At 47.4% G+C, this 27,445-nt stretch overlaps 1 protein-coding gene across 6 annotated transcripts in view; it reads right to left on the bottom strand.

The window, feature by feature from the left end:
* Positions 1-25,092, bottom strand: part of LOC139228053 (uncharacterized) — a 63,818-nt gene extending 38,726 nt beyond the window's left edge. Inside the window, exons 1-2 of one of the 6 annotated variants that reach the window (XM_070859200.1) lie at positions 24,841-25,091; positions 2,237-2,330 (exon numbers count right to left, since the gene is read on the bottom strand). Coding sequence is in view for 1 of the 6 variants with exons in the window: in XM_070859199.1 (XP_070715300.1) it covers positions 24,841-24,873 (33 nt within the window). In the remaining 5 variants the exon portion in view is untranslated. Of the gene's footprint in view, positions 1-2,236; positions 2,331-5,060; positions 5,239-11,343; positions 11,363-24,840 lie in introns of those variants that run through there. The other 5 variants (XM_070859202.1, XM_070859201.1, XM_070859199.1 and 2 more) reach the window with 5 other exon arrangements.
* Positions 25,093-27,445: the final 2,353 nt, after the last annotated feature.

Genomic DNA, 27,445 nt, shown 5'->3' with positions numbered 1-27,445 from the left:
TGAAATTTGCAAATAAATTGGGAGTCAGGCGCAGGGCTGCCAAGGTCTGGTTGGACCTATTTGTGGCGGCTTCATCACATGGCCTCCCACCTCCAATTGCCCCGTATACCCAAACAGCTTTTTACCACTATTTCCAAAATTTTATATAATAAATGAAAGTCTTAAAATGGGTTTGGTCCCAGCAATTAATCTTCAATTCCTGGAGACTGCAGGGCGATCCTAGAAGTTTGGCAACACTAGTCAGGACGCAATCCACCTCCCAAATGTACAAAGCAAGAGGTGTACAATCATTTATAGTCGGTTATCTCGCACATCTTGGAGTTTGCAACAATTCCAGTAGCACTCTGGTTTAGTTGAGCATCCTAGCCTAGCTTTCCATTGATACCTCTCCAACAACAACTTGTATTTATATAGCGCCATTAACGTAGTGAGACGTCCCAAGGCACGTCACAGGGGTATTATACGCTAGAAATTTGACACCAAGCCGCACAAGTAGAAATTAGCGCAGGTGACCAAAAGCTTGGTCGAAGAGGTATGTTTTAAGGAGCGTCTTGAAGGAGGAAAGAGAGGTTGAGAGGTGGAGCGGTTTAGGCAGGGAGTTCCAGAGCTTGGGGCCCAGGCAACAGAAGGCACGGCCACCAATGGTTGAGCGATTATAATCAGGGATTCTCAGGAGGGCAGAATTAGAGGAGCGCAGACATCTCGGGGGGGATGTGGGGCTGGAGATTACAGAGTGGGGCGAGGCCATGGAGGGATTTGAAAATAAGGATGAGAATTTTGAAATCGAGGTGTTGCTTAACCGGAAGCCAATGTAGGTCAGTGAGCACAGGGGGTGATGGGTGAGCGGGACTTGGTGCGAGTTAGGACACGAGCAGCCGAGTTTTGGATCGCCTCGAGTGTATGTGGGGTAGAATGTGGGAGGCTAGCCAGGAGTGCGCTGGAATAGTCAAGTCTAGAGGTTACAAAGGCGTGGATGAGGGCTTCAGCAGCGGATGAGCTGAGGGAAGGGCGGAGATGGGCGATGTTACTGAAGTGGAAGTAGGCGGTCTTAGTTATGCTGCTGATACGTGGTCGATAGCTCATCTCAGAGTCAAATATGACTCCAGGACAAGGATCTACTTTTGTTTTCTAAACAGAAGGTTGCCCCCAGTTTTATTCCGATTCTCCTGAAGCAGGTGAGGTATGCTCTGGCTCACCAGCCAAGAATGCTCCTCGTGCGTACCTATCTGGATAGCGGGTGTCATGGGGCCATATTCCCGTGTGTGTCATCACACTTGAGAAAGGATCCTCGGCTCAGCATGAACACATTTCTGCCGGATTCACTGGATAGTGACCAGGGCTGGGAGGACCCAGGGCTGATTCTTCATCCCCCCCACTCCCCCTACCGTAGTTTGGAGACCCTAACATCAATTCAGTTGCCCCACCACCGCTCCCCCCCCCCCTACCCCTCGGCTAATCTGAGGTACTGCAGCACAAAGCAAAACACTGCGGATGCTGGAGTCTGAAATAAAACGCTGAAATAAATCTCAGCGGGTCAGGCAGCATCTGTGGAGAGAGAGACAGAGTTAACATTTTCGGGTCTGTGACTCTTCATCAGACCTGGAAAAGTTCGAGATGTAACAGATTCTTAAGCAAGTGCAGGGGCAGTGAAAGGGGGAGGGGAGGAAAGAACAAAAGGGAAGGTCGGTGATAGGGTGGAAGGCAGGAGAGATTAGAGAGACTAAAGGGATGATGGGCAAAAATGAGATGGTAATGGTACAAGCTAGGAAACTAAAGATGAGTCTAGATCAGGTGTGAATGGGGAATCATCCTCAGCTGCCATGGGAAAGAGAAAAAAAGGGAGGGTTTTGTAAAAAAAAAAAGGAGGAAAGGGAAAAATAAAATATGGGTGGAGGTTCCTTAAGAATCTGTTACATCTCGAACTTTTCCAGTTCTAACTAAGGGTCAGAGACCTGAAACGTTAACTCTGTTTCTCTCCACAGATGCTGCCTGACCCGTTGAATATTTCCAGCATTTTCTCTGACGTACTGCAGCAACTGAACCTGGTAACGCCACTGTTCACACTGAACCCATTGGCAGGTTCCCTTTAAAAGCAAATGATATGTTAGCCTTTGCTACAAAGGGATTAGAGTATAAGAGTAAAGAAGTCTTACTACAGTTATGCAGTTTGGTGAGGACACACGCTGGAGTACTGTGTACAGTTCTGGTCTCCTTACCTAAGGAAAGACATACTTGCCTTAGAGGGAGTGCAACGAAGGTTCACCAGACTGGTTCCTGGGATGGGGGGGATTGCCCACGAGGAGAGATTGAGTAGACTAGGCCGATATTCCCTAGAGTTTAGAAGAATGAGAGGTGATGTAATTGAAACATATCAAATTCTTGACAGGGTTAATACTGAGAACATGTTTCCCTGGCTGGGGAGTCTAGAACCAGGGGTCACAGTCTCAGAATAAGGGGTCAGCCATTTAGGACTGAGATTGAAGAGAATTTTTTTCAAAGAGCTGAGAATCTTTGGAATTCTCTACCCCAGGGAGCTGTGGATGCTCAGTCGTTGAATATATTCAAGGCAGAGGTCGGTTCATTTTTGGAGGAACTAAGGGAATCAAGGGATATGGGGAAAGTGCAAGAAGGTGGAGTTGAGATAGAAGATCAGCTATGATCTTATTGAATGGCGGAGCAGGCTCGAGGGGCCAAATGGCCTACTCCAGATCCTATTTCTTATGTTCTTAAAAGCTCTCTCTTTAGCTTTCCGTACACTAGGCAATGTTATGTGGTCAATAGATCAACCAGTGCTCAACCCTTACCCACTTGCTAGTTACACAACAGCCGATACAAGGTTGCTCTCCCTCGGAGGAATCCTCCCCTTCCCTATGTGTTCTCTCTGAGTTAACCCCAGTATGTCTTTTACAAATGTTTTGTGTCACTGTGTTTGAGCAAAGTCCAGTGTCTGCCACCGACATGAAACACAGCAGGAAAATATGAGAGAGGCGAAGAGCTCTGTAAGAGTCACAGCTTCCTTCTCAAAGCCTGTTGGGATGTTCATAAATCGACAAAAAATACATTCCTCTGCAGTGACATGAATGGAACACGCAGGCTCTGCTAACTTGAAGCCTCCAGTTTTACAAGGATTAGTGCTGTTAGACCCCGAGCCATAAACTACATAGCATTATATAGCATTTACAGCACAGAAACAGGCCATTCAGCCCAACAGGTCCGTGCCGGTATTTATGCTCCACACGAGCCTCTTCCAATCCCATCAACATATCCTTCTATTCATTTCTCCCTCATGTATTTATCCAGCTTCCCCTTAAATGCATCTATACCATTCGCCTCAACCACTCCCTGTGGTGGCAAGTTCCACATTCTGACCACTCTCTGGGTAAAGAGGTTTCTCCTGAATTCCATATTGGATTTATTAGTGAGTATCTTATATTTATGACCCCAAGTTCTGGGCTCCTCTGCAAGTGGGAAACCTCTTCTCTGTCTACCCTTTCATAATCTTAAAGACAGCTATATATCAGGTCACCACCACCCCCCCCCCCCTCCCCCAGCCTGTCACAGACAGCTTACTCTTCCCCGTTAATGAATTTTGTGCGGTTCACCTGAGGGGGAGGGGGTGGGGCAGTGTTCCCTGTAAGCTGCTCAGTGCTCTGGAGGTCCCACACAGCCGGGGCACCAGTTCACCGGCTTTTAAATGAGAGAAAAAAAAACACGCATGCCCGTGCAAATAGAGGGAATACTGGGATGGGGGAAGACTACAGAGAAGCATAGAAAATAGGAGCAGTAGTAGGCCAGTCTGCCCTGCGAGCCTGCACCGCCATTCAATATGATCATGGCTGATCCTCTAGATCAACACCATATTCCCGCTTTTTCCCCATACTCCTTGATGCCTTTCGTTTCTAGCAATCTATCTATCTCCTACTTAAATATATTCAGTGACTTGGCCTCCACAGCCTTCTGTGACAGAGAATTCCAGAGGTTCACCACCCTCTGAGTGAAAAAATTTCTCCTCATCTCAATCCTAAATTTCCTACCCCATATCCTGAGACTGTGACCCCTTGTTCTAGACTTCCCAGCTCGGGGAATCTACAGTGTGGTGGGGGTGCTGGGGGTGGTGATTTAAGTTGGCAAGCATGCCATGGAGCTGGAAAAATGTCAGCAGAGCAGGCCCGTAACTTGCCCCGGTCGGAGCAGCACACTTTCCGTGACCGGACTTAAAACAGGCATTAGGCCCCCCTCAGCAACATACGCAAAGCGGCCTCATGCCTGCTTTGGACGGCCATCCCAGACGCCTGAAAAAACGGCTCAACCCCAATTTCGGGTCTGAGGTGGGGTCCTTAGGGGTGCAAGACATTGCTCCCAGAAAATGGGGTCCAGCTGCACCTGTTGTTTGCTCGTAAAATGGGCGCAACGGCGTGCAATTTCTAACCTAACGCATCAGTATGTCATTCCTCTGCCTGCTGTCAGGGTTAACGCATATATGAAAACAACAGGCAGGAGATACTGTGAATGGTTTCCCAGCGAGGATTACCAACAGCAATTCCTGGATTAAATGTCCCTTCTGTGATGATACAAAATTATATCCGAATATATGAAATATAATCCCTGGCGGAAAGTTTGGAATGAAGTTTTGACTGCAAATTTACTCAAACCACAGGTTCATCTGCAATCACGGCCACAGAGAACTTTTTAAAGAATTTAGTTGGTTGCAGAGAGAAATAAGCAGAGAGAAAGAGAGGCTTACATTTATATATCCATTTATTGCACGACTACCAGATGTCACAAAGCGCTTTACTTTTGGAATGTAGTCACTATTGTAACGTAGGAGCAGCCAATCTGACACAGCAAGCTCCCACAAACAGCAACGTGATAACGACCCGACAAACTGTTTTTTTTGTTATGTTGGAAGAGAACGAGCGCATACAGACACGCACACTGGCTTTCTTCTCTCCGTTTCTCTTCCTCACAACATCACTTTGAAATCATAAAGCTTAGCTCCCTCTAGAACGACGCAGTTACCATTTCCCCGCTTACTGCAAGTCTGGAGCATTGGCCATTACCTTACAACAAAGGATTGAATGTCCCACAATCAACTGCAAAACCTTCTGCACGATGGCAGCAAATGACACAGCCAGAAAACGCGCTCTGTTCCACGTCAGTTGAGCAAATTAACCTGCAAAAAAACGCTGGTGAAGGATCGACGGCAAAAAATATTCTTTTGGTTTTCAAATGCAGCAACCAAGTTAGGCATGACGTTCAGTCATGGGCTTGCACACTTCCTTTTGAGTACTGATAAGAGTAGGTACATCATCGACCTCATTAGCTACGTGTCCTTTTCCTTGTCCCTACTGTTTTAAGCTTTTATAAAAAAGACTTGAAATAAAGACTTGCATTTATATAGCGCCTTTCATATTCTCAGGATGCCCCACAGCCAGTGAGTTAAAATGTAGCCACTGTTGTTTTAGCGGCAAACCCGGCAGCTATTTTGAACACAGCAAGGCCCCCCCCCCCACAAACATCAGCGAGATAAATGACCATTTCATGTGTTTTGGTCGAGGGATGAATGTTGGCCAAGGCACCAGGAGAACACCCCCTGCTCTTCTTCAAAATAGTGCCGCGGGATCTTTCACGCCCCCCCCCCCAAGAGGGGAGACCGGGGTCTCGTTTTAACGTCTTATCCGAAAGACAATGCAGCACTCCCTCCGTACTGCACTGGAGTGTCAGCCAGATTGTTCGCTCAAAACCAGCCTTTGGAGGACTGACTTTCTCTGAGGGCATGCTGACAGCTGCCCCTATCGGGGAGTGGCTCCGTGAATTTCTATCTATTGATTTAAATGGACGGAATATCCCGGGCGGCATACGGGCAGTTTCCCGGTGTGGGTGGGTGAGGAGTTAACCCGAAACAGCAAACCCTCCAAAATGCATTCATCCTCTCAGAACCGGAATGGATGAGTTAAACAATTCATTGCTTGGAATGAATCCAAGCTCAATAGAACAACTCTGGCCAACTTTATTGCGAGCTTTGCTTGAGTCTTGTTTTTTTTCTCAACATGGATCTGTAATTTGATTTTTCTTCCATGTAATCCTTGTCTTGAGCAATTTCCTGAGCTGTGATGGCAGAAAGGCCTCAAATCTTCAAAAGTCTGGTCCCAATTAACAGTAACTATGCTGTTGAACAGTCACAAACAGCAAACACTCATCTAGTGAGAATGCTAGGCAGGAGACAGGGACTGGGTGTGGAGGTGGGCTGGGAGAAGCGTTGGGGGAGCGGGAGGGTGGGGGTGGGAGAGAAAGGGTTATCATTGGCTAGGTGGTTTGAATGGTCTTCCTACACTCTATCACTGGGCCCAAACTTCACTTTTGTGAACAGGCATCACAGAACGTGCTTCTTTTTTTGAACGTGCTTATTTTTTGGAACGTTGTTCATCTTCCTCGGCACGTGTTCCTAACACACATGCTTTCTGCGTGCCTTCTTCAATCAGCCAACAGATTGCAAGTGTCTCAAAAACACGGAATGCAAATATGGGTGCGAATGGAGTGACTCATGGCATTTACTGCTTCAAAAAAAATAGAAGCTTGAAACAATGGGCTTCCCACTGAAAGGACAAAGCAACAGGCACAATCTCAGACACAGTCAATCACACACATGGAAATTACTTCCCCAGGAAGCCCAATCACTTGGGAATTATAGAAGTTTACGGCACATAGAAACATAGAAAATAGGTGCAGGAGTAGGCCATTTGACCCTTCTAGCCTGCACCGCCATTCAATGAGTTCATGGCTGAACATGCAACTTCAGTACCCCATTCCTGCTTTCTCACCATACCCCTTGATTCCCCTAGTAGTAAGGACTTCATCTAACTCCTTTTTGAATATATTTAGTGAATTGGTCTCAACAACTTTCTGTGGTAGAGAATTCCACAGGTTCACCACTCTCTGGGTGGAGAAATTCCTCCTCATCTCGGTCCTAAATGGCTTACCCCTTATCCTTAGACTGTGTCCCCTGGTTCTGGACTTCCCCAACATTGGGAACATTCTTCCTGCATCTAACCTGTCTAACCCCGTCAGAATTTTAAACGTTTCTATGAGGTCCCCTCTCATTCTTCTGAACTCCAGTGAATACAAGCCCAGTTGATCCAGTCTTTCTTGATAGGTCAGTCCCGCCATCCCGGGAATCAGTCTGGTGAACCTTCGCCGCACTCCCTCAATAGCAAGAATGTCCTTCCTTAAGTTGGGAGACCAAAACTGTACACAGTACTCCAGGTGTGGCTTCACCAAGGCCCTGTACAACTGTAGCAACACCTCCCTGCCCCTGTACTCAAATCCCCTCGCTGTGAAGGCCAACATGCCATTTGCTTTCTTAACCGCCTGCTGTACCTGCATGCCAACCTTTAATGACACAGAAGGAGACCATTCGGCCCGTCGTGTCTGCGCCGGCCGAAAAAGAGCTATCCAGCCTAATCCCACTTTCCAGCTCTTGGTCCGTAGCCCTGCAGGTTACGGCGCTTCAAGTGCACATCCAAGTACTTTTTAAAAGGTGATGAGGGTTTCTGCCTCTACCACCCTTTCAGGCAGTGAGTTGCAGACCTCAACTGCCCTCTGGGTGAAGAAATTTCTCCTCAAATCCCCTCTAAACCTCCTACCAATGACTTTAAATCTATGACCCCTGGTTGTTGACCTTCCTTCTAAGGGACATAAGTCCTTCATATCCACTCTATCTATTTTATACATCTCAATTAAGTCTCCCCTCAGCCTCCACTATTTCAAAGAGAACAACCCAAGCCTATCCAATCCCTCCTCATCGCTAAAATTCTCCAGTCCCAACAATATCCTTGTAAAGCTCTTCTGTACCCTCTCTAGTGCAATCACATCTTTCCTGCCATGTGCTTTGTCTAACTCTTAAACAAGTTTACAAAGCAAAATTTGCGCTACAACTGGAGGAGGGAACCATCGAAGTTTACAGCGCAGAGGGAGATTATTTAACTTATTGGGGTCTAATTTAACACCCTCTCGCCTCCTGTCCGGAGAAAACCGGAGCTTCCTGCTGAGCCACCACTGATGTTTAGGGGGCAAAGTGGAAGAAGCCTCGAAGAGATTTCAGGTGATATCACTTCCCTCTTCACCCCATCAAAGCCCTTCATAATTAAAAAAAAAATCTATTAAATATCGTCTCAGCCTTCACTGCTCCTGTGGATACAGTCCAAACGCCATAACTGGTGTGTCGCAATTCCCTGGCATGATTCAAAGGGGCCAAAATTGCCCATTTCCCTTAAGGCCTGTTACCGCCAGAAATCGGTAGCCACGCTGCCGAGCGCAATGGCCGCCGATTTTTCGTGTAATGGCTGCCATTTAAAAAATTCCGCTCCTGCGGTATCCCGGCGGTGACCTGCTCTCCCTCCCCACCCCCAGCCCCACCTCCCCTGCCGCTCCCCTGCCGCCGATCCGTCCTTAGTGCGCCCCGCTGATGTTCCCCGCCCCCACCCCCAACCACCACCGGCGGCGTAATTCCGCCGAAAAAAATATCCTCCCGCCGGGCGGTGCCAAAACCTACTTTTTTTCTGGCGGTGTAATTGAGGCTGCACTTGTAAAATGGCGGCATGGCTCCCATTAAAGGGGAGGGCGCACTGCCGTCTCCGCCATGTAATTATTTCTGTCGGCCGACTGCCAGGTCGGGGCGACAATTATGTCCCATGGTTCGGCCGGGCCGCCAGCAGGCAGCCTGGCACCCCACCTCCTGGCCCGGCCAAAACCCTCCCTGGTAGCCCAGTGGACCGAGCTTAAAGGGGAGAGCCTGCGCGATTGTTTAAGTGGAGGGGACAGCCGTGGTGACGTGGCGCCATGATGACGTCATCGGCGCTACGCTGATGACTACCAGCGACGGTCGCTTCGCCCGCCCCCAACTTTCGCCCCTCCAGTGCGCTCACCACTGCACCACTGCCCCCATCATGACCGACTTCCGGTCCGCCGAGAAAAAATAGCCAAAGGGCTGAATTTCGCTCAAGAGGCCATCTCCTCCACTGCGCCGGTAAAAACACCAGAAACAGGGTCCGTGCGCCCCGTTCCTAGCGGTGGGCAATTTCAGCCCCAAAGAGTTGTAATCTGCTTCATTCTCAAGACAGCTCCTTCACTGACTCCAGGTTTACATTATGCTGCCAATGTTACAGATGCAGTGTAAATGCAGCCCAAGATTATTTATGTTTGGAGTAGCATGAATTAATACTGATAAACATGGACCAACCCTCTTACACAGCAATGCCAACATTCCACATCGATACAACACTGTTGCTCTTTGTCTCTCAGTTATTCATTGGGGGTCACTGGATGCCTTCAGATATTGCCCTAGAAATGTGGAGGTATGTTCAAATATATAAAGGTGATAAAAATCTAGGAATGAGAAAAGGCCGTCCGTCATTCTCTTTCATCAGTCCCATAGGGGAAGTAACATGTGGCATATTGAGGAACTTCATTTTAACACAGAACCGTGGACTTACACTGAGCTCCAGGGGTGGCTTTCCCTGATGGCATCCCTTCTAACCCATGGTGTGTCCATTAATGCCTAATGCCATCTCTCGGAGAGAGTGGACACCGATAATCACCTATCCCATGGGACAGAGGGATATCGTCAATCCATAGGACAAAGTGGATGTCAATCAACACCATTTTAATCCCCGAGTCACAGTAGGTTACAGTGATGCCCAGCAGAACCCGCCACGGGATACAATGACAATTGTTTTAAGCCATAACCCTAAAAGCTGCAGTAACAACTATTACTATGATAATTATACCACATCGAAATTATTTTTCTCCACAATCCCTCTTGAATCGATAAATATTCAAGACATAATGCTGAACGGTCAAGAAATGAGCAAGACAGATGTTAGCTGTTAAACTTTAAATGTTGGGAATCCGCTGTCAAAATGTGTACACTGGACTTTCCCCATGTCGGTTCTGCCAGTGCTGAGCAGGCCCAAAAGGCAGCGGTGGGGGAGACAATTAAAATCATTCATGGCTTGTTCACAGCCACTTATCAATGTTTTTTCCCCAGCTGTTTGAATTTGACAGCTCGCCTACCAGTTTCCTGCTGTGCCCAGATCTCATCTGTGGTGCTGAGGTAGGAGATCAGTAGCCATTGAATCAGCTAATGAGTTGACAGCTTCAAATGTAAAGACTAAGCTCCCAGCTGATTGAGATATCTTCCCTTAACCACGAGCTTCTCTAAACTGCATTTCCACCACAGATTCAGGATGCTGCAAGTCTTTACAGGTCTCCATCCAATCTGGCCTTACTACCTCTTCCACTATTGACAGATCCACTTCTGTCATCTCTGCTTCACCTGCCATCTATTCCATCAGCATGGGTGCCTCGAAACTCTCTCACCTTGGTCCTCAGAATGCCACCACGATCAGCCCCAACACCAGCATCACCAGGCACACCAGCAGCACCAACACCACCACCAACCTTCTCTGCACTCAACTGATGCTGCACAGGACACAGGGCATCAGCACCACATTGATGCCTGGGAGGCCAGGGATGGCCTCACCATGGCCAGATTTATTTCACTTAAAGCTGTACACCCTAGCTGCCACATAATGTGCCAGGTTGGCATCACCCCATGCCAACACCACAAAGCATCCCGATAGTGCCCAAGCCATTCCTTTCACATGACCATTACGAGGGTACTGTTTTGTCTCACCATTCACTGCAACTCATTAAGCAACTTCCAAAGGTGCACACAAATCTGTCCAAGAACGCAAAGTGTTCAAAATAAAGAATTCAATGTTTGATGCCACATTGACAGAAACTTTACATGAGCATTGCATAAAACAACTTTGTGTGTTGTTAGTTGGTATGATTGCATTAGGATGAAAGTGAGTCACCATCAACTTTCTGGGGGCCATCATTGACCAGAAACTTAACTGGACCAGCCACATAAATACTGTAGCAACAAGTGCAGGTCAGAGGCTGGGTATTCTGCGGCGAGTGTCTCACCTCCTGACTCCCCAAAACCTTTCCACTATCTACAAGACACAAGTCAGGAGTGTGATGGAATACTCTCAACTTGTCTGGATGGTTGCAGCTCCAACAACACTCAAGAAGCTCGACACAATCCAGGACAAAGAAGGCCGCTTGATTGACACCCCATCCACCACCTTCAACATTCACTCCCTCCACCACCGGCGCACCGTGGCTGCAGTGTGCACCATCTACAAGATGCACTGCAGCAACTGGCCAAGGCTTCTTCGACAGCACCTCCCAAATCCGCGACCTCTACCACCTGGAAGGACAAGGGCGGCAGGTGCATGGGAACACCAGCACCTCCAAGTTTCTCTCGAAGTCACACACCATCCTGACTTGGAAGTATATTGTCATTCCTTTATCAGTGCTGTCTCAAAATCCTGGAACTCCCTCCCTAACAGCACTGTGGGAGTACTTTCACAGCATGGACTGCAATGAAGGCGGCTCACCACCACCTTCTCGAGGGCAATTAGGGATGGGCAATAAATGCCGGCCTTGCCATCGACACCCACATCCTGTGAATGAATTAAAAAGTGCAATGCTGTAATTCCATCTTCTGGTCAGTGGTAGCACTGCAGGCTTTTTATTCGATGTGGGCGATGGTGACAGGGTCACATATATTAATGTAGACATAGGAATTTAACTTGGAAAAGCTGGCAGGAAAGGCGTGCTGTTCAGGAATTTTCATATATTAATATAGAGAGAAATATAAAGAACAGGAGTTATTTGTTATCAAAAATGTATAATTTTGTGATGATGGCTCCTATTCCTCTGATTGAGAGCACAAGCACATTCCCAGTAAGAGATGAACACAGGAATTGCTAGAGATACAAAAAGACCAAGATCCACCTAGTTTACCTTTTTTAAGGATTTGTTCACAGGATGTGGGTCTCACTGGCAAGGCCAGCATTTATTGCCCATCCCTAATTGCCCTTCAGAAGGTGAGCTGTCTTTGTTGCAGTCCATGCTGTGAAAGTACTCCGACAGTGCTGTTAACTGCTTATCCCTAATTGCCCTCGAGAAAGTGGAGGTGAGCTGCCTTCTTGAGCCACTGCAGTCCTTGCTCCTTTGTAGTGGTTTGGTACACCCGAGTGGCTTGCAAGGTCATTTAAGAGTCATCCACATTGCTGTGGGTCTGGACATACATGCCAGACTGGGCAAGAACAGCAGGTTTTGTTTCCTAAAGGACATCAGGGAACTAAATGTTTTTGTTTCCTGACAATCCTTTAGTTTCATAGTCACCATTACTAATACTAGCTTTTTATTCCAGATTTATTTTATTAACAGCTGCCGTGGTGGGATTTGAACTCATGTCTCTGGATCAATTAGCCCAGTTCTCTGGATTCCTAGTCCAGTAACATAACCACAATGCTACCGTACCCCTGTAGGGTAGTCACATGATACAATGATAATGGAGTTGTTCACTAACCACAGCAATCAATCTTTATCAATTAATCTTAATCTGCAACAGACCCAGACGAGGAAAAACAGCAAAGGTGGAAAGCTTTGAGAGCCATCGGCAATGTTCCCGCTAAGGTGCGCGGCCGCGCAGTAATCTCAAGGGTCCCGCGCAGGCCGCTCACTGGCTGTTACACTGTGAATACCGTGCATGCGCAGACATTTAAAGGGACCACGCATTAAAGGAACAGGCCACGCAGAACAAAGCGCAGCTTAGCGGGAACATTGGCCATTGGTCCAAAATCACCTGTCGCTCCCAAGCATGCTACACGTAACCATATATGTCTCAAATTACTCATATGCTGTATCTCAAAATATTATTTTCTGAAAAATAATCTATTTTAATAAACAGCCCCATCGAACTGCCAGTAGGAGAGAGCCAAATGGGCAAAAACACAGCGCCAACTTGCCAGAGATTTCGACACAAACTGCCAGTAAGACAGACAAAAAAATGGACACTAATCAGCCGAACAGGAATTGGGCAAATCTCTTATTTTCCCACACACCAAGATATGCTATGATAATCAATGCCATGTTGGACTGCACTGATGATAAACACAATACATTGAGATAAAGCTTGCTTTGTTCAAAGCATATTGCCGGCCAATTACAAACCAATAACTTTCACAGAGCATGACTTTGGATAGTACAGCACCACGACTACTAGATTGATAGGCAGCAGCTGATATTTATTCTGGCCGAGCTGTGATAGCACTGTCTGGTAGGGAAAAAAAGACTTTGATTTATATAGCGCCTCTTACAACCACCTGACATCTCAAAGCGCTTTGCAACCAATGAAGTACCTTTTGGAGTGTAGTCACTGTTGTAATGTGGGAAACGTGGCAGCCAATTTGTGCACAGCAAGCTCCCACACACAGCAATGTGATAATGACCAGATTATCTGTTTTTTAAGTGATGTTGATTGAGGGATAAATATTGGCCAGAACAGCGGGGATAGCTTCCCTGCTCTTCTTCAAAAGAGAGCTATGGGATCTCTTACGTCCTCTTGAGGGGGCAGACGGGGTCTCGGTTTAACGTCTCATCCAAAAGACAGCACCTCCGACAGTGCGGCACTCCCTCAGCACTGCACTGGGAGTGTCAGCCTAGATTTCTGTGCTCAAGTCCCAGGAGTGGGACTTAAAGCCCACTTCTTGTCTAAATTATTCTTTGACTCTAAGCTTTGAACGGGAATTTTGGATGTTTAAAAATTAATTATGGGGGCCAAAATAAGAACAAAGGCAAAATGACCTTCTCTTGCCTATCCACTATTGAATCTGTGCCCAATCTTGTTCCACATTGCTGTTAGCTGAAGGGCTTGTGAAGGACTTGGCTGCATAGTAAAAGTGAAACTGAATTTTTTCGGAATCGAAGTACAGAACAATGTAGCATAGGACAGAGTTAATTAGAGACAGTGAAGTCATGTTAGAGAGTAATATTACCCATTTCTGAACCCATACCCCCTTTCCTCATCTTCATAACCTCCACTATGATTTCACTGTAGAGGGTACGGAGAAGATTTATAAAAATGTTTCTAGGACTGGAGAATTTTAGCTATGAGCAAAGATTGGATAGGCTGGGGTTGTTTTCTTTGGAACAGAGGAGGCTGAGGGGAGACCTTATTGAGGTGTAAAAAATTATGAGGGGCCCAGATTGAGTGGATAGAAAGGACCTATTTCCCTTAGCAGAGGGGTCAACAACCAGGGGGCATAGATTTAAAGTGCTTTGTAGGAAGTTGAGAGGGGATTTGAGGGGAAATCTTTTCACCCAGAGGGTGGTGGGGGTCTGGAACTCACTGCCTGAAAGGGTGGTAGAGGCAGAAACCCTCACCGCATTTTAAAAAGGTGCAGCGTCCAAAATCCGGAGTTCCAGAATCAGGACCGATTGGTGGCAACGGCATCCGGAATCCGTAAAATGTTCCGGAATCCGGACCCACCTCCTCCTCGGCGGCCCCGCCCGCCAGAACAGCTCCTCCTCGGCAGGCCCCCCTCTTACCTCACCCCCCCCCCCCCCCTTTCTGGTGTTCCAAAATCTGGAAATGCCTGAACCTGGGCTCGGGGGTTTCCGGATTCGTGACGTCAGAAAGACGCTCCAAAGTCCGAAAAAAAGCGGAATCTGGAATGGTCTCGGTCCCGAGTGTTCCGGATTATGGATGCTGCACCTGTACTTGGATGTGCACTTGAAGTGCCGTAACCTACAGGGCTACGGACCTAGCGTTGGAAGATGAGATTAGGCTGGGTCGGCCGACATGGACAAGATGGGCCGAGTGGCTTCCATCTATGCCATAAACATCTATGAGTCCATGATCCCACCAGTCCTATATCCTACTCCCAAACACTTTCTCTGTCTACAACCTCTTGTGCATCCACCATTCCTTTTCCTCATCAATGGTGGCAGGGCCTTCAGCTGCCTGGCTCCTGCACTACAGGTTTAAAGCAGAGAAGATGTTTTCCCTTGTGGGGAAATCTACAACTAGGGGGCATAGTTTCAGAATAAGGGGCCGCCCATTTAGAACAGAGATGAGGAGGAATTTCTTCTCTTAGTGGGTTATGAATCTGTGGAATTCTCTGCCCCAAAGAGCTTTGGAAGTTGGGTCATTGAATATATTTAAGACGGAGATAGACAGATCTTTGAACGATAAGGGAGTAAATGGTTATGGGGAGCGGGCGGGGAAGTGGAGCTGAGTCCATGATCAGATCAGCCATGATCTTATTGAATGGTGGAGCAGGATCGACCATTCCTGGCCAACTCCTGCTCCTATTTCTTATGTTCTCATGTACTCTCTAGAATTCCCTGATAACACTCTCCACCTCGCTCTTCTTTAAATAAAAACTCTCCTCAAAATCCACCTCTTCAATCAAGCTGCTAATCATGCCTCTTAATCTCCAACATCCTGACTTGGCGCACATTTTCCACATACTTGGGCGTTGGGGGATTTTCCTGACACTATAGTCACTGTAAATAGAAGCTATTGTTGAGACAATCTGAGGATAATGCGGCTGTTCCTGAGATTCTGTATTTTTTTCAAGTAGAGCTCCAACGATTTATTTAATTTTTTGGGCCCAAGTTTCCACATGATTTGCGCCTGATTTTTAGGAGCAACTGGCGGAGAACGGACTATCTTAGAAATCGCAATTCTCCACATTTTATTTTCTGCCGTTCTAGTCAGGTAGAACAGTTCTACTTTGGAACAGAATTTTTTCTTCAAAAGGGGGCGTGTCCGGCCACTGACGCCTGATTTCAAAGTTTCCACAGTGAAAACGTACTCCAAACTAACTTAGAATGGAGCAAGTGAAGATTTTTGTAGAACTGAAAAAACCTGTTCTACACATTAAAAAAATCAGGCGCAGGTTACAAATTAGGCGCCCAGAACGAGGTGGGGGCGGGGGGGAGAGGGGGGGAAGGGAACTCATTAAATTCTACAATAAATCCTTATTTATACTTCTACAAATATTATACAAATAAATCCAACCTGAATAAACATTTATAAGCAAAGAAAAGATTAAATAAACCATCTTCCTACCTGTGTGAAAGTGCTTCAGCCAGCCTCACAAGTTCGTTCGTTCGTTCCCGACGGCAGGGGGGGTAGGAGGAAGCCGTTCCCGATGGCGGGCGGGCGGGAGGGAGGGAGTGCGGGCCCGATCGACCGAACGCAGCGGGGGGGGGGGAGACGTTCCAGACGGCGGGTGGGAAGGAGACAGTGAGAAGGCTGCAGGAAGCCTCAGTGCTGATGGCAATGTGCTTTTATTAAAAAATGTTTAAAAATTAAACAGCTACAAAGAACTGCAAAAATGGCCGAGTGCCAACGTTTCCTTCACACTGCGCGTGCGCAAACGCTCCGACGCGCACGCGCAGGGTTGCCGGCAGGAAAAAAAACTAATTTAAATAGTACCCGCCCCCTCCCACTTACAAAATCGGCGCGAGTGTAGGCTCCGCCCCCCCCCTGGGCGCCGCGCCAAACAGACAAGGAGCTGCAGGGCGCTCCAGAATCGCAAGTTCTTTTTCCGGCGCCGTTTTAGGCGCGAAAAACGGGCGCCCAGCTCGGAGGGGCGCCCGTCTTTTATCCTGTGGAAACTTGGGCCCATAGTGTTGCAGCTTCTCTTTGCTCCGAATTCCACTGCTAACTAAAATGTCAGGAACTGGAGCGAAAGGTTGTGGAGGGGGTGGGGAATCGTCATATTTGTGATTTAATAAAGACAATCAGAAGGCATCTGCTGGGAGCTGTGCAATTAAAATATTAACTACAACCAGGTACGAAACTGCTTGGGAATAAACTTTAAAAATGAGAAGCAGCTTTCTCTTTCTCCCTCTTGAAGGTCTCGACTTTTACAATTATCACGTGCCCTCTAGTAACCCCACAAAATATGAAGCACAACAGTGGATAAACGTGCTGCGCCACTGGAAGCGCTAACTTCCCAATGAATCTGCGACAGCGTGGCTCAATGGTAGCCCTCTCGCCTCTGAATTAGAAGGTCGTGGGTTCAAGTCCCACTGCGGGACATCAGCAAGATCTGGAATGCACTGCCGGAAAGGGCGGTGGGGAACAGACTCAATCTTGTCTTTCAAAGGGAGTTGGATAAGTATCCGAAAATTTGCAGCGGCTACGGGGAAAGGGCCGGGGGCCGGGGGAGCAGGACTAGCTGAGAGTCGGCATGGGCTCAACAGGCCAAATGGCCTCCTTCCGTGCTGTAACCATTCTATGATTCTATGAACTATGCCCTGCGGTACTTAATTTTCACATTCTAGACACTCTCTGGGTAAAGAGGTCGGTTTCTTCAGAATTCCCTGTTGGATTTACTAGTGACGACCCTAGTTTCATGGGCCCGAGGCCTGGTCTTGCCACCACTGTGAAACATCTTCTCTACATCTTATCTATGAAACCCTTTCATAATCATAAAGACCTCTATCCTGCTTCTAATGGAAGTGAATGGAAACGGATAACGGCCTAGATTTTCGCCGACTTTGTGACCGGGTTTGGGGCGAACTTTGACCCTCCGCGGCGAAAACCCGGTCGGCAGGATCCTCGGTGACCTCTTTGAGGCAGCGCTTCCACGTACCGCCGGGGAGAGGAGCGCTGACGTGCAACACCGCGGATTGAGTAACCGTTGTACTTTCGGCGCTCTCCGGACCCGTACGTCGCGCCCAGAATACCGACAGGGTCAAACCTGTCGGTGGAGCCCTGCCAGCAGCGGTATGAAAACCTGCAAAAAGGTAAGTTAAAGTTCTTATTTTTTAATTACTTCTCAGTGATTTAGTAGGTAAGGGTTTTTTTTTAATGTTTTTTGCAATTAGTTTTTGTTTCCCCCCCTCCCCAGGCCTCGGACTACAGTTGCCAAAACTCGCGGTTTGCGCCGCGAATCCTCGTGCAATGCCGACTTTACCGATGCAGAAAGGCCGAAAGTTAGGCCTAAAAACGGTAGCGCAGCGAAAACAATAATTTTGGCGTAAAACTACCATTTTCGAAACCGAAAATCTAGCCCAACAAGTTAAAGGAGCACTGCCTTATAGAGGAATTGTTGAAACCTTCGGATAGGGATCAATTCATGGATTGTTAGGGAGCAATCTACATCAGAAATCCCGATGTGGCAGTGCCACATTGGCCGACAAAGATAATAATTGTGCTGTGGTTTATGTATTGTCTCAGCTCATGTTAGACCAAAGAAAAATATACCGACCACTGGCATCCAACACAAGTACAAAGGTGTTACTGTTGCAACATGATCTATTATTACACAATTCCTTTATGACACAATTGTTGGTGCAATTGCAAGTCATCCTTTATAAGAAGGAAAGTATTCTGAAGTGCTCCAGTCCAGTGATCATTATTAGAGTTTAGAATGAAAGATCTCGCATTTCTCTAGTGCATTTCACTTCCTCAAGGCATCCCAAAACACTTCACAGGCAATTAAGTATGTTTGCAGTGAAGTCAGCACAGCCAGAAACAGCAATGGAATAAATGACCTTATTTTCTGATATGCTCAAGTGGGTTGAGGGATAAATATTGACCAGGTCACCAGGGAAATTGCCCATTTCTTCAAAGAGTGCCACGGGATCTTTTTCATCTACAGGGCCTCGGTTCAACACTGCATCCAAAAAAACAGAACTTCTGACAATAGAATCATAGAATGGTTACGGCACAGGAAGCCGCCATTCGGCCCGTCGAGCCCGTGCCGGCTCTCTGCCAGAGCACCTCAGCTAGTCCCACTCCCCCGCCCTTTCCCCGTAGGTCTGCAAATTCTTTTCCTTCAGGTTACTTATCCAATTCCCTTTTGAAAGCCGCGATTGAGTCTGCCTCTACCACCGTTTCAGGCAACGCATTTCAGATCCTCACCACTCGCTGCGTAAAAAAGGTTTTCCCTCATGTCGCCTGTGGTCCTTTTGCCAATCACCTTAAATCTGTGTCTTCTGGCTCGCGACCCTTCTGCCAATGGGAACATTTTCTCTCTCTATCTACTCTGGTCTAGACCCCTCATGATTTTGAACAACTCTTATCAGATCTCCTCTCAACCTTCTCTGCTCCAAGGAGAACAACCCCAGCTTCTCCAGTCTACCCACATAACTGGAGCCCTTCATTCCTGGAATCATTCTCGTAAATCTTTTCTGCCCCTTCATGAAGGCCTTCACATCCTTCCTAAGGTGTCGTTGAGGCGAAAAGCATTGGTACATTTAAGGGGAAGTACATGAGGGAAAAAGGAACAGACGAATATGTCGATGGGGGTAGATAAAGAGGGGTGGGAAGAGGTCTGTATGGAGCATAAACTGAAAAAGATCAGCAGGGCTGAATGATCTGTTTCTCTGCTGTACTTTCCATGTAAAGTAATTTTAGGAAAGCAAGGACTCAGGTGACCAGTCAAGAATCAAATGTCCTTACCGTAATATGAAGTGTAGAAGTCTCATCTTTATACATACTATTAAACATGGGGGGGGAGGGGGGTGATGTACGTGGGTGTGATTTATAATCCTAACTTATTGTGGATTTGAAATTACTTTTACTTTTTATTTGCTCAACGAGGAAGAATATAATGTAACACTTTTGGGCAGTCCCTTTAACCACCAACCACACCCAGATCAGCCCTGGCATGACCAAATGATTGGGGAAGTTTTCTCTATTCTATCGCTGAAACACACCTTAACCGCAACCTCAGAAATAGATCCCTACCCCAGCTGTGTTAACCTTTCGATTTCCTGAACATGTCCATTTGTGCCAAGATGTGGCCATCTTTTTTGTTCTTCCAGCCGCACACCGCAATCAGCTGAGACGAGACTGTTCAGTCACATTTTAATTAGGAATCTGACAGCTTGCAAAAACTTTCACCCTATCAGTCCGGGGTTGGATCTGAACCCAGGTTCCAGGGATTAAAAGATAGGATGCTGCAGTCTCACCAGTGGGCGAACTATAATGCATAAACTTCAGATTTTACTGCTGAGAAAAAAAAATCTTAAACCTCGAACTGAATTCCTTTGAAAAAAATAATGCCTTCCAGTTGTGAGCTATGTGCACCTTTGTCACATGTATTATATCAACAACAACTTCTTTTTACATAGCACCTTTAACGTAGTGAAACGTCCCAAGGTGCTTCACAACAGTATTAAAAAATTTGACACCGAGCCGCATAAGTAGAAATTAGCGCAGGTGAGCTTGGTAAAAGAGGTAGATTTTAAGGAGCGTCTTGAAGGAGGAAAGTGAGGTAGAGAGGCAGAGAGGCTTAGGCAGGGAGTTCAAGAACGTAGGGCTGAGGCAACAGAAGGCACGGCCACCAATGGTGGAGCGAATATAATCAGGGATGCTCAAGAGGCAGAATTGGAGCAGCGCAGACATCTCGTTGGGGTCGTGGGGCTGGAGGAGATCACAGAGATAAAACACATCGATATCATACAACAGCTGATAGCTTTTGCAGAGAAGGGAGGGGGAGGACACATCCTTTCCAGAGTAATAAAACACCATTGTTAGAATATGAGGTGGTTGAGCATGGTATTTTCTCTCTCCTCCTCTCGTGAGAGTGCTGATTCACACTGGAGTCTAAGTGTACCAGCTCTGTTGCCTTCCCCAAGGGGCCACTTTCAATGCTAAAACCTAGGCAGTGATTGTCAAGAGACGATATGACTATGAGGGGGCATCGTACCAGATCATTTAATCCTCACTCCTGGTTTACACACATTAGGATAGATTTTCATCTTCACAGCCTGGGCCTGTTAATTACATAGAACGTACAGCACTGAAACAGGCCATTCATCCCAGCTGGTCCGTGCCGGTGTTTATGCTCCACACGAGCCTCCTCCCACCTCTCTTCATCTCACCCTATCACCATAACCCTGCATTCTTTTCCCCCTTGTGTGTTTAACTAGTTTTCCCTTTGTAATGTATGCACCTGCGAGTATGCTCATAGGATGTGTAGAGCTGTTGTTGCAAAAAAAAAACCCAAAAAGGGCACTTGAAAAATGTTTGAAGTGTTCCCCCCCCCACCAAAGGGGGCACTTGATTTATTGGTTAATCGTTTACAACCAAAAGAGTTGTAGAGCTGTTGCACTGTGGTTGGTTTAACCAGTCATGTGATGTTCACAAGACTCAATAAAACCCCAGCCAGTTGGGTCTAGGTCATCCACAATGAGGCGTGCAGTTGTGAGCCTAGTGGACGAACTGGTAATGTGTAGTGTGATTATTAAACCTTTGTTAATAAACCAACTAGTTCTTAATAGCAATGCGTTTCTGTGAATTCTTAAGCAAAGAACCCATAAAGCAAATACATTACACCCTTAAATTGAAACGTTAACACAGGTGGTGTAGGGATCTCTTTCTGAGGTTGCGGTTAAGTGTGTTTTAGTGCTAGACTAGAGAAAGCTTCCTCGATCATCTGCACGTGCTATAGCTGATCTGGGTGTGGTTGATTAAAGTCGACTGCCCAAAAGCGTTACATTTTGAACACCGATGTTCTTCTTCATTGAGCAAATAAAAAGTAAAAGTAATTTCAAATCCTACAATGAGTTAGCATTATAAATCACACCTACATCCCCCTATGTTTAACAGTATGTAGGAAGGCGAGGCTTCTACATTGCATATTACAGTAAGGACATATGATTCTTGACTTATGTTCTGAATCTCCGCTTTCATAGAATTATATTACATAGAATGTTCAGCATAGAAGCAGGCCGTGCCGGTGTTTATGCTCCACACGAGCCTTCTCCCACCCCTCTTCATCTAACCCTGTCATCACATCCTTCTATTCCTTTCTCCCTCATGTGTTTATCTAGCTTCCCCTTAAATGCATCTCTGCTATTCGCCTCAACCACTCCCTGTGGCAGCGAGTTCCACATTCTCACCACTCTCTGGGTATAGAAGTTTCTGCTGAATTACCTATTGGATTTATCAGTGATTATCTTATATTGATGGCTCCTAGTTTTGGTTTACGTGAAAGTGGAAACATCTTCTCTACGTCTACCCTATCAAACCCTTTCATAATCTTAAAGACAGCTATATATCAGGTCACCCCCTTTGCTAATGAACCAGCTAGTTCTTTACTGCAAATGTGTGGCTGTGAATTTTTAAGCAAATAACCCATGAAGCAGATACACTACAAGGGGGGGTTAGATAGGTACGTAAGGGAGAAAGGTATAGAAGGTTATGTTGATAGGGTGAGATGGTGGGAAGAGGCGTGTGTGGAGCACCAACGGCAGCATAGACCTGTTGGGCTGAATGGCCTCTTTCTGTGCTGTACATTCTATGTAAATTCTTCTCCCATTCCACATCAAGATTGCAACATCATAAGAAAGTGAATTACATTTATATAGCGCCTTTTATGACTTCAGGATGTCTCAAAGCGCTTTACAGCCAATGAAATACTTTTTGAAGTGTAGTCACTGTTGTAATGTAGAAAACATCGCAGCCAATTTGCGCACAGCGAGCTCCCACAAACTGCAATGTGATAATGACCAGATAATCTGTTTTTAGTGACGTTGATTGAGGGATAAATATTGGCCAGGGCGCCGGGGATAACTCTCCTACCCTTCTTCGAAATAGTGCCAAGGGATCTCTTACATTCACTTGAGAGAGCAGATGGGGCCTCGGTTTAATGTCGCAACCAAAAAAGAGGCACCTCAGACAGTGCAACACTCCCTCAGCACTGCACTGGGATCGATTTTTCTGCTCAAGTTCCTGGAGCGGGACTTGAACCCACAACCTTCTGACTCCGAGGCGAGAGGTCTACCCACTGAACCACAGCTAACACACCACACATGTGGGGATTGTGCTGGTATAAGAAAATAATAGCAGTCCTCACACCTGCAGCCAGATAAATAGGAAAATCAAAGACTGATACGAAGCAGAAGGAGGCCATTGGGTTCATCGTGCCTGTGCTGGCTCTTTGAAAGAGCTATGCAAGTAGTCTCACACTCCTACTCTTTCCCCACAGCGCTACAGATTTTTCCTTTTCAGGTATCAGGGACAGGCTCCGTAAAAAGAGAACGCTGATGGGTGACCTGATACAGCTCTTTAAAATTATGAAGGGGTTCGCTAGGGTAGACGTAGAGAAGATGTTGCCACTTGTGGAGGATTCCAAAACTAGGGGCCATAAATTAAAGACAGTCAAGGAATGCAGGATAAACCTCTTTAAAGTGATTTATAGAGTGGTTAGAATCTGCTACCATATGGAGCAGTTGAGACGAACAGCATAAGCACCTTTAAGGGGAAGTTAGGTAAATACATGAGCGATAAAGGAATAAAGAGATATGCAGATAGGTTGAGAAGAAGGGTGGGAGGAGGCTCGTATGGAGCATAAACACCGGCACGGACAAGCTGGCCTGTTTCAGTGCTGTAAATTCTATGTATTTAACCAATTCCTTTTTGAAAGATATCATTGAACCTGCTTCTACCACCCTTTCAGGCAGTGCGTTCCAGATCCCATCTCGCCCCGTAAAAATCTAATTATCCGCATCTCTCCGCAGGTTCAGGATGAGAGAGTAAAGAGCATAAAGAGGATTGAATACTTTCGTGTTGTATTCATGCTGAACATGAAGGACCCACGCTTTCACGATCAGCTGGTATTGCTGTGAAGTTGAAGACGTCAGGGTTTCAGACAAGGTTCTCAAATGCACACACACACACACACACAGGAGAGGGCTCCTCACTTGAACCCTTTGACAAGACAGTTTATTCATAGGTAAACTATGAATCAGCATCAAGCCCTCCCCCCCCCCAGAGCTTGTTTCAACTGTAAACATTGTCTGGCACCTCTTAACAAACTGCAGCCACTTTCTGCCAGGTGATTTCTGACTAGCCATGTGTGCGAAAGTGTTCCTCTTCCTGTGCTTACCGGGACCAGGCCTCGACCAGGCTAACAGCCCCAGTATTGAAGCACTGACCACACTCCACCAACTTCGCTGGGCAGGCCACATTGTACGCATGCCAGATGCGAGACTCCCTAAGCAAATGCTTTATGCGGAGCTCCTTCATGGCAAATGAGCCAAAGGAGGACAGCGGAAACGTTGTAAGGACACCCTCAAAGCCTCCCTGGTAAAGTGCGACATCACCACTGACACCTGGGAGACCCTGGCCGCAGACCGCCCGAGATAGAGAAACCCCATCCAGGAGGGCGTGGAGCTCTTGGAGTCTCGACGCAAGGAGCGTGAAGAGGCCAAGCGCAGGCAGCGGAAGGAGCGCGCGGCAAACCAGCCCTACCGACCCCTTCCCCCGACTAATGTCTGTCCCACCTGTAACAGGGTCTGTGGCTCTCGTATCGGACTGTTCAGCCATCAAGGAACTCACTTTGGGAGTTGAAGCAGGTCCTCCTCGATTCCGAGGGACTGCCTATGATGACCGGGAGAGGCGAGACTGGAGGGTCAGGTTAACCGGTAGTGAATCCGGCACAGGCAGATCTGCCTCACTGACCCTGATGCGCTGTCCCTGGGTTTCTGTCCCTGTACTGCGAGGCTATACATGAGTCAGGAGTGAGCGCTCGCTTGGCCAGTGCCCCGGGGAGCTGCAGTCACAAAATGAGAAAGGAGGAATCAGAAGAAATGCTCTATATATATATATATAAATAAATAAATGCTGGATCTAACTCAATAGCTGAAATCCTGTAAAGTAAAATAATGCTGAAGAGAGAACTGTCGCTATTCAGAGGGAAAAACTCACTGGATTGAAAGTGAAAGTAGATCAGAGATCAGGATGCGCATTTGGAAAGAGCATTTCAAATCGGATAATTGCCTGCCTTATACTCAGTATTTCAGGCTGACTTAGCCCCATTGCAATTCCTCTGCTGCCATAAGTGGGATTTTATTTTTGCATTAACTTCAACAATAAAGTTCCCCCCTCATTAAATCACAGCCCCCACCCCAGCAGTGGCTGAGGTCTCCGCCGGGCGAGCTGTTGCTTACCTGGGGTTTGCAGAGTGACGCCGGCTCCTTCATAGGGAGATGCTGGGTGGCTCCTGAGGAAGGTTGCGATCACAGCGCACATCGCTCAGCGGCTCCGCACAATATGCGCGCAACACACACACACACACACATTCACCAGCGACTCTTCTCAGTGTAGCAGCCCACCCCCTTGCGCATGTGATTTCCCGGAAAGCAGTTCAGACAGTGAAGTTTCAGCGGCCGCGGAAGACAGCGCTCGGTGAGAGCGGGGAGTGAGTGAGTGTGTGTGAACCCAGGGGAGGAGTCACTCCGCTCACCAGCGGCCCCTTGCCAATTCTTCACAGTGTGTCGGTGATACACCACAAAACCCCACCCCATACAGCGTAAAATACACTGTCCAGTCCAGTCCCCAAATACAGAGCCCAGGTCACCAACAGTTTTCCCGTTACCAGCCCCTGGGAAAGTCCTCCTCCACCGTCTTCTCCCTGTGGCCGAGGAACTCCTCCCGGAGTCGCAGTGCGGATTTCGTCCCCTACGGGGCACAACGGACATGATCTTTGCGGCGCGACAGCTGCAAGAAAGATGCAGGGAACAGCGCCAGCCCTTACACATGGCCTTCTTCGACCTTACAAAGGCCTTTGGCACTGTCAACCGCGAGGGTCTATGGAGCGTGCTCCTCCGTTTCGGATGCCCTCAAAAGTTCGTCACCATCCTCCGCCTGCTCCACGATGACATGCAGGCCGTGATCCTTACCAACGGATCCGTTACAGACCCAATCCACGTCCGCACCAGGGTCAAACAGGGCTGCGTCATCGCCCCAACCCTCTTCTCAATCTTCCTCGCTGCCATGCTCCACCTTACAGTTGACAAGCTCCCCGCTGGAGTGGAACTAAACTACAGAACCTCCAGGACAGGTCCAAGACCACCCCAACCTCTGTCATCGAGCGACAGCGGACGACGCCTGTGTCTGCGCGCATACCGAGGCTGAACTCCAGGACATAGTCATAGAAACATAGAAAATAGGTGCAGAAGCAGGCCATTCGGCCCTTCGAGCCTGCACTGCCATTCAATAAGATCATGGCTGATCATTCTCTCAGTACCCCTTTCCTGCTTTCTCTCCATATCCCTTGATCCCCTTAGCCATAAGGGCCATGTCTAACTCCCTCTTGAATATATCCAATGAACTGGCATCAACAACTCTCTGCGGCAGGGAATTCCACAGGTTAACAACTCTCTGAGTGAAGAAGTTTCTCCTCATCTCAGTCCTAAATGGCCTACCCCTTATCCTATGACTAGGTCCCCTGGTTCTGGACTTCCCCAACATCGGGAATATTCTACCCGCATCTAACCTGTCCCGTCCCGTCAGAATCTTATATGTTTCTATGAGATCCCCTCTCATCCTTCTAAACTCCAATGTATAAAGGCCCAGTTGATCCAATCTCTCCTCATATGTTAGTCCTGCCATCCCTGGAATCAGTCTAGTGAACCTTCGCTGCACTCCCTCAATAGCAAGAATGTCCTTCCTCAGATTAGGAGACAAAAACTGAACACAATATTCCAGATGAGGCCTCACCAAGGCCCTGTACAACTGCAATAAGACCTTCCTGCTCCTTTACTCAAATCCCCTAGCTATGAAGGCCAACATACCATTTGCCTTCTTCACCGCCTGCTGTACCTCTATGCCAACTTTCGATGACTGATGAACCACGACACCCAGGTCTCGTTGCACCTCCCCTTTTCCTAATCTGCCGCCATTCAGGTAATAGTCTGTCTTTGCGTTTTTGCCCCAAAGTGGTTAACCTCACATTTATCCACATTATACTGCATCTGCCATGCAATTGCCCACTCACCTAACCTGTCCAACTCACCCTGTAGCCTCCTAGCGCCTCCCTCACATGTCACACCATCACCCAGTTGAGTGTCATCTGCAAACTTGGAGATATTACACTCAATTCCTTGATCCAAATCATTGATGTATATTGTAAAGAGCTGGGGTCCCAGTACTGAGCCCTGTGTATTTACTGAGGCGTACGAAAGCATGGGCCTTACGCTAAACATCAGCAAGACAAAGGTCCTCCACCAGCCAGTCCTCGCTGCACAGCACTGCCCCCCCAGACATCAAGATCCACGGCGCGGCCAAGGACAACGTGGACCATTTCCCATACCTCGGGAGCTTCCTATCAATAAGAACAGGCATTGACGACGAGATCCAACACCGCCTCCGGTGTGCTAGTGCAGCCTTCGGCCACCTGAGGAAAAGAATGTTTGAAGACCAGTCCCTCAAAACTGCCACCAAGCTCATGGTCTACAGGGCTGTAGTAATACCCGCCCTCCTGTATAGCTCAGAAACATGGACTATGTACAGTAAACACCTCAAGTCGCTGGAGAAATACCACCAATGATGTCTCCGCAAGATCCTACAAATCCCATGGGAGGACAGATGCACCAACATTAGCATCTTCGATCAGGCCAATATCCCCAGCAATGAAGCACTGACCACACCTGATCAGCTTCGCTGGGCAGGCCACATAGTTCGCATGCCAGACACAAGACTCCCAAAGCAAGCGCTCTACTTGGAACTCCTTCACGGCAACCGAGCCAAAGGTGGGCAGCGGAAACGTTACAA

This window comes from Pristiophorus japonicus, chromosome 17 (assembly GCF_044704955.1).
Source record: "Pristiophorus japonicus isolate sPriJap1 chromosome 17, sPriJap1.hap1, whole genome shotgun sequence".
Classification (NCBI taxonomy): domain Eukaryota; kingdom Metazoa; phylum Chordata; class Chondrichthyes; family Pristiophoridae; genus Pristiophorus; species Pristiophorus japonicus.
Note: the sequence above shows the minus strand (reverse complement) of the source record. Positions and strands in the feature narration are given on the sequence as shown.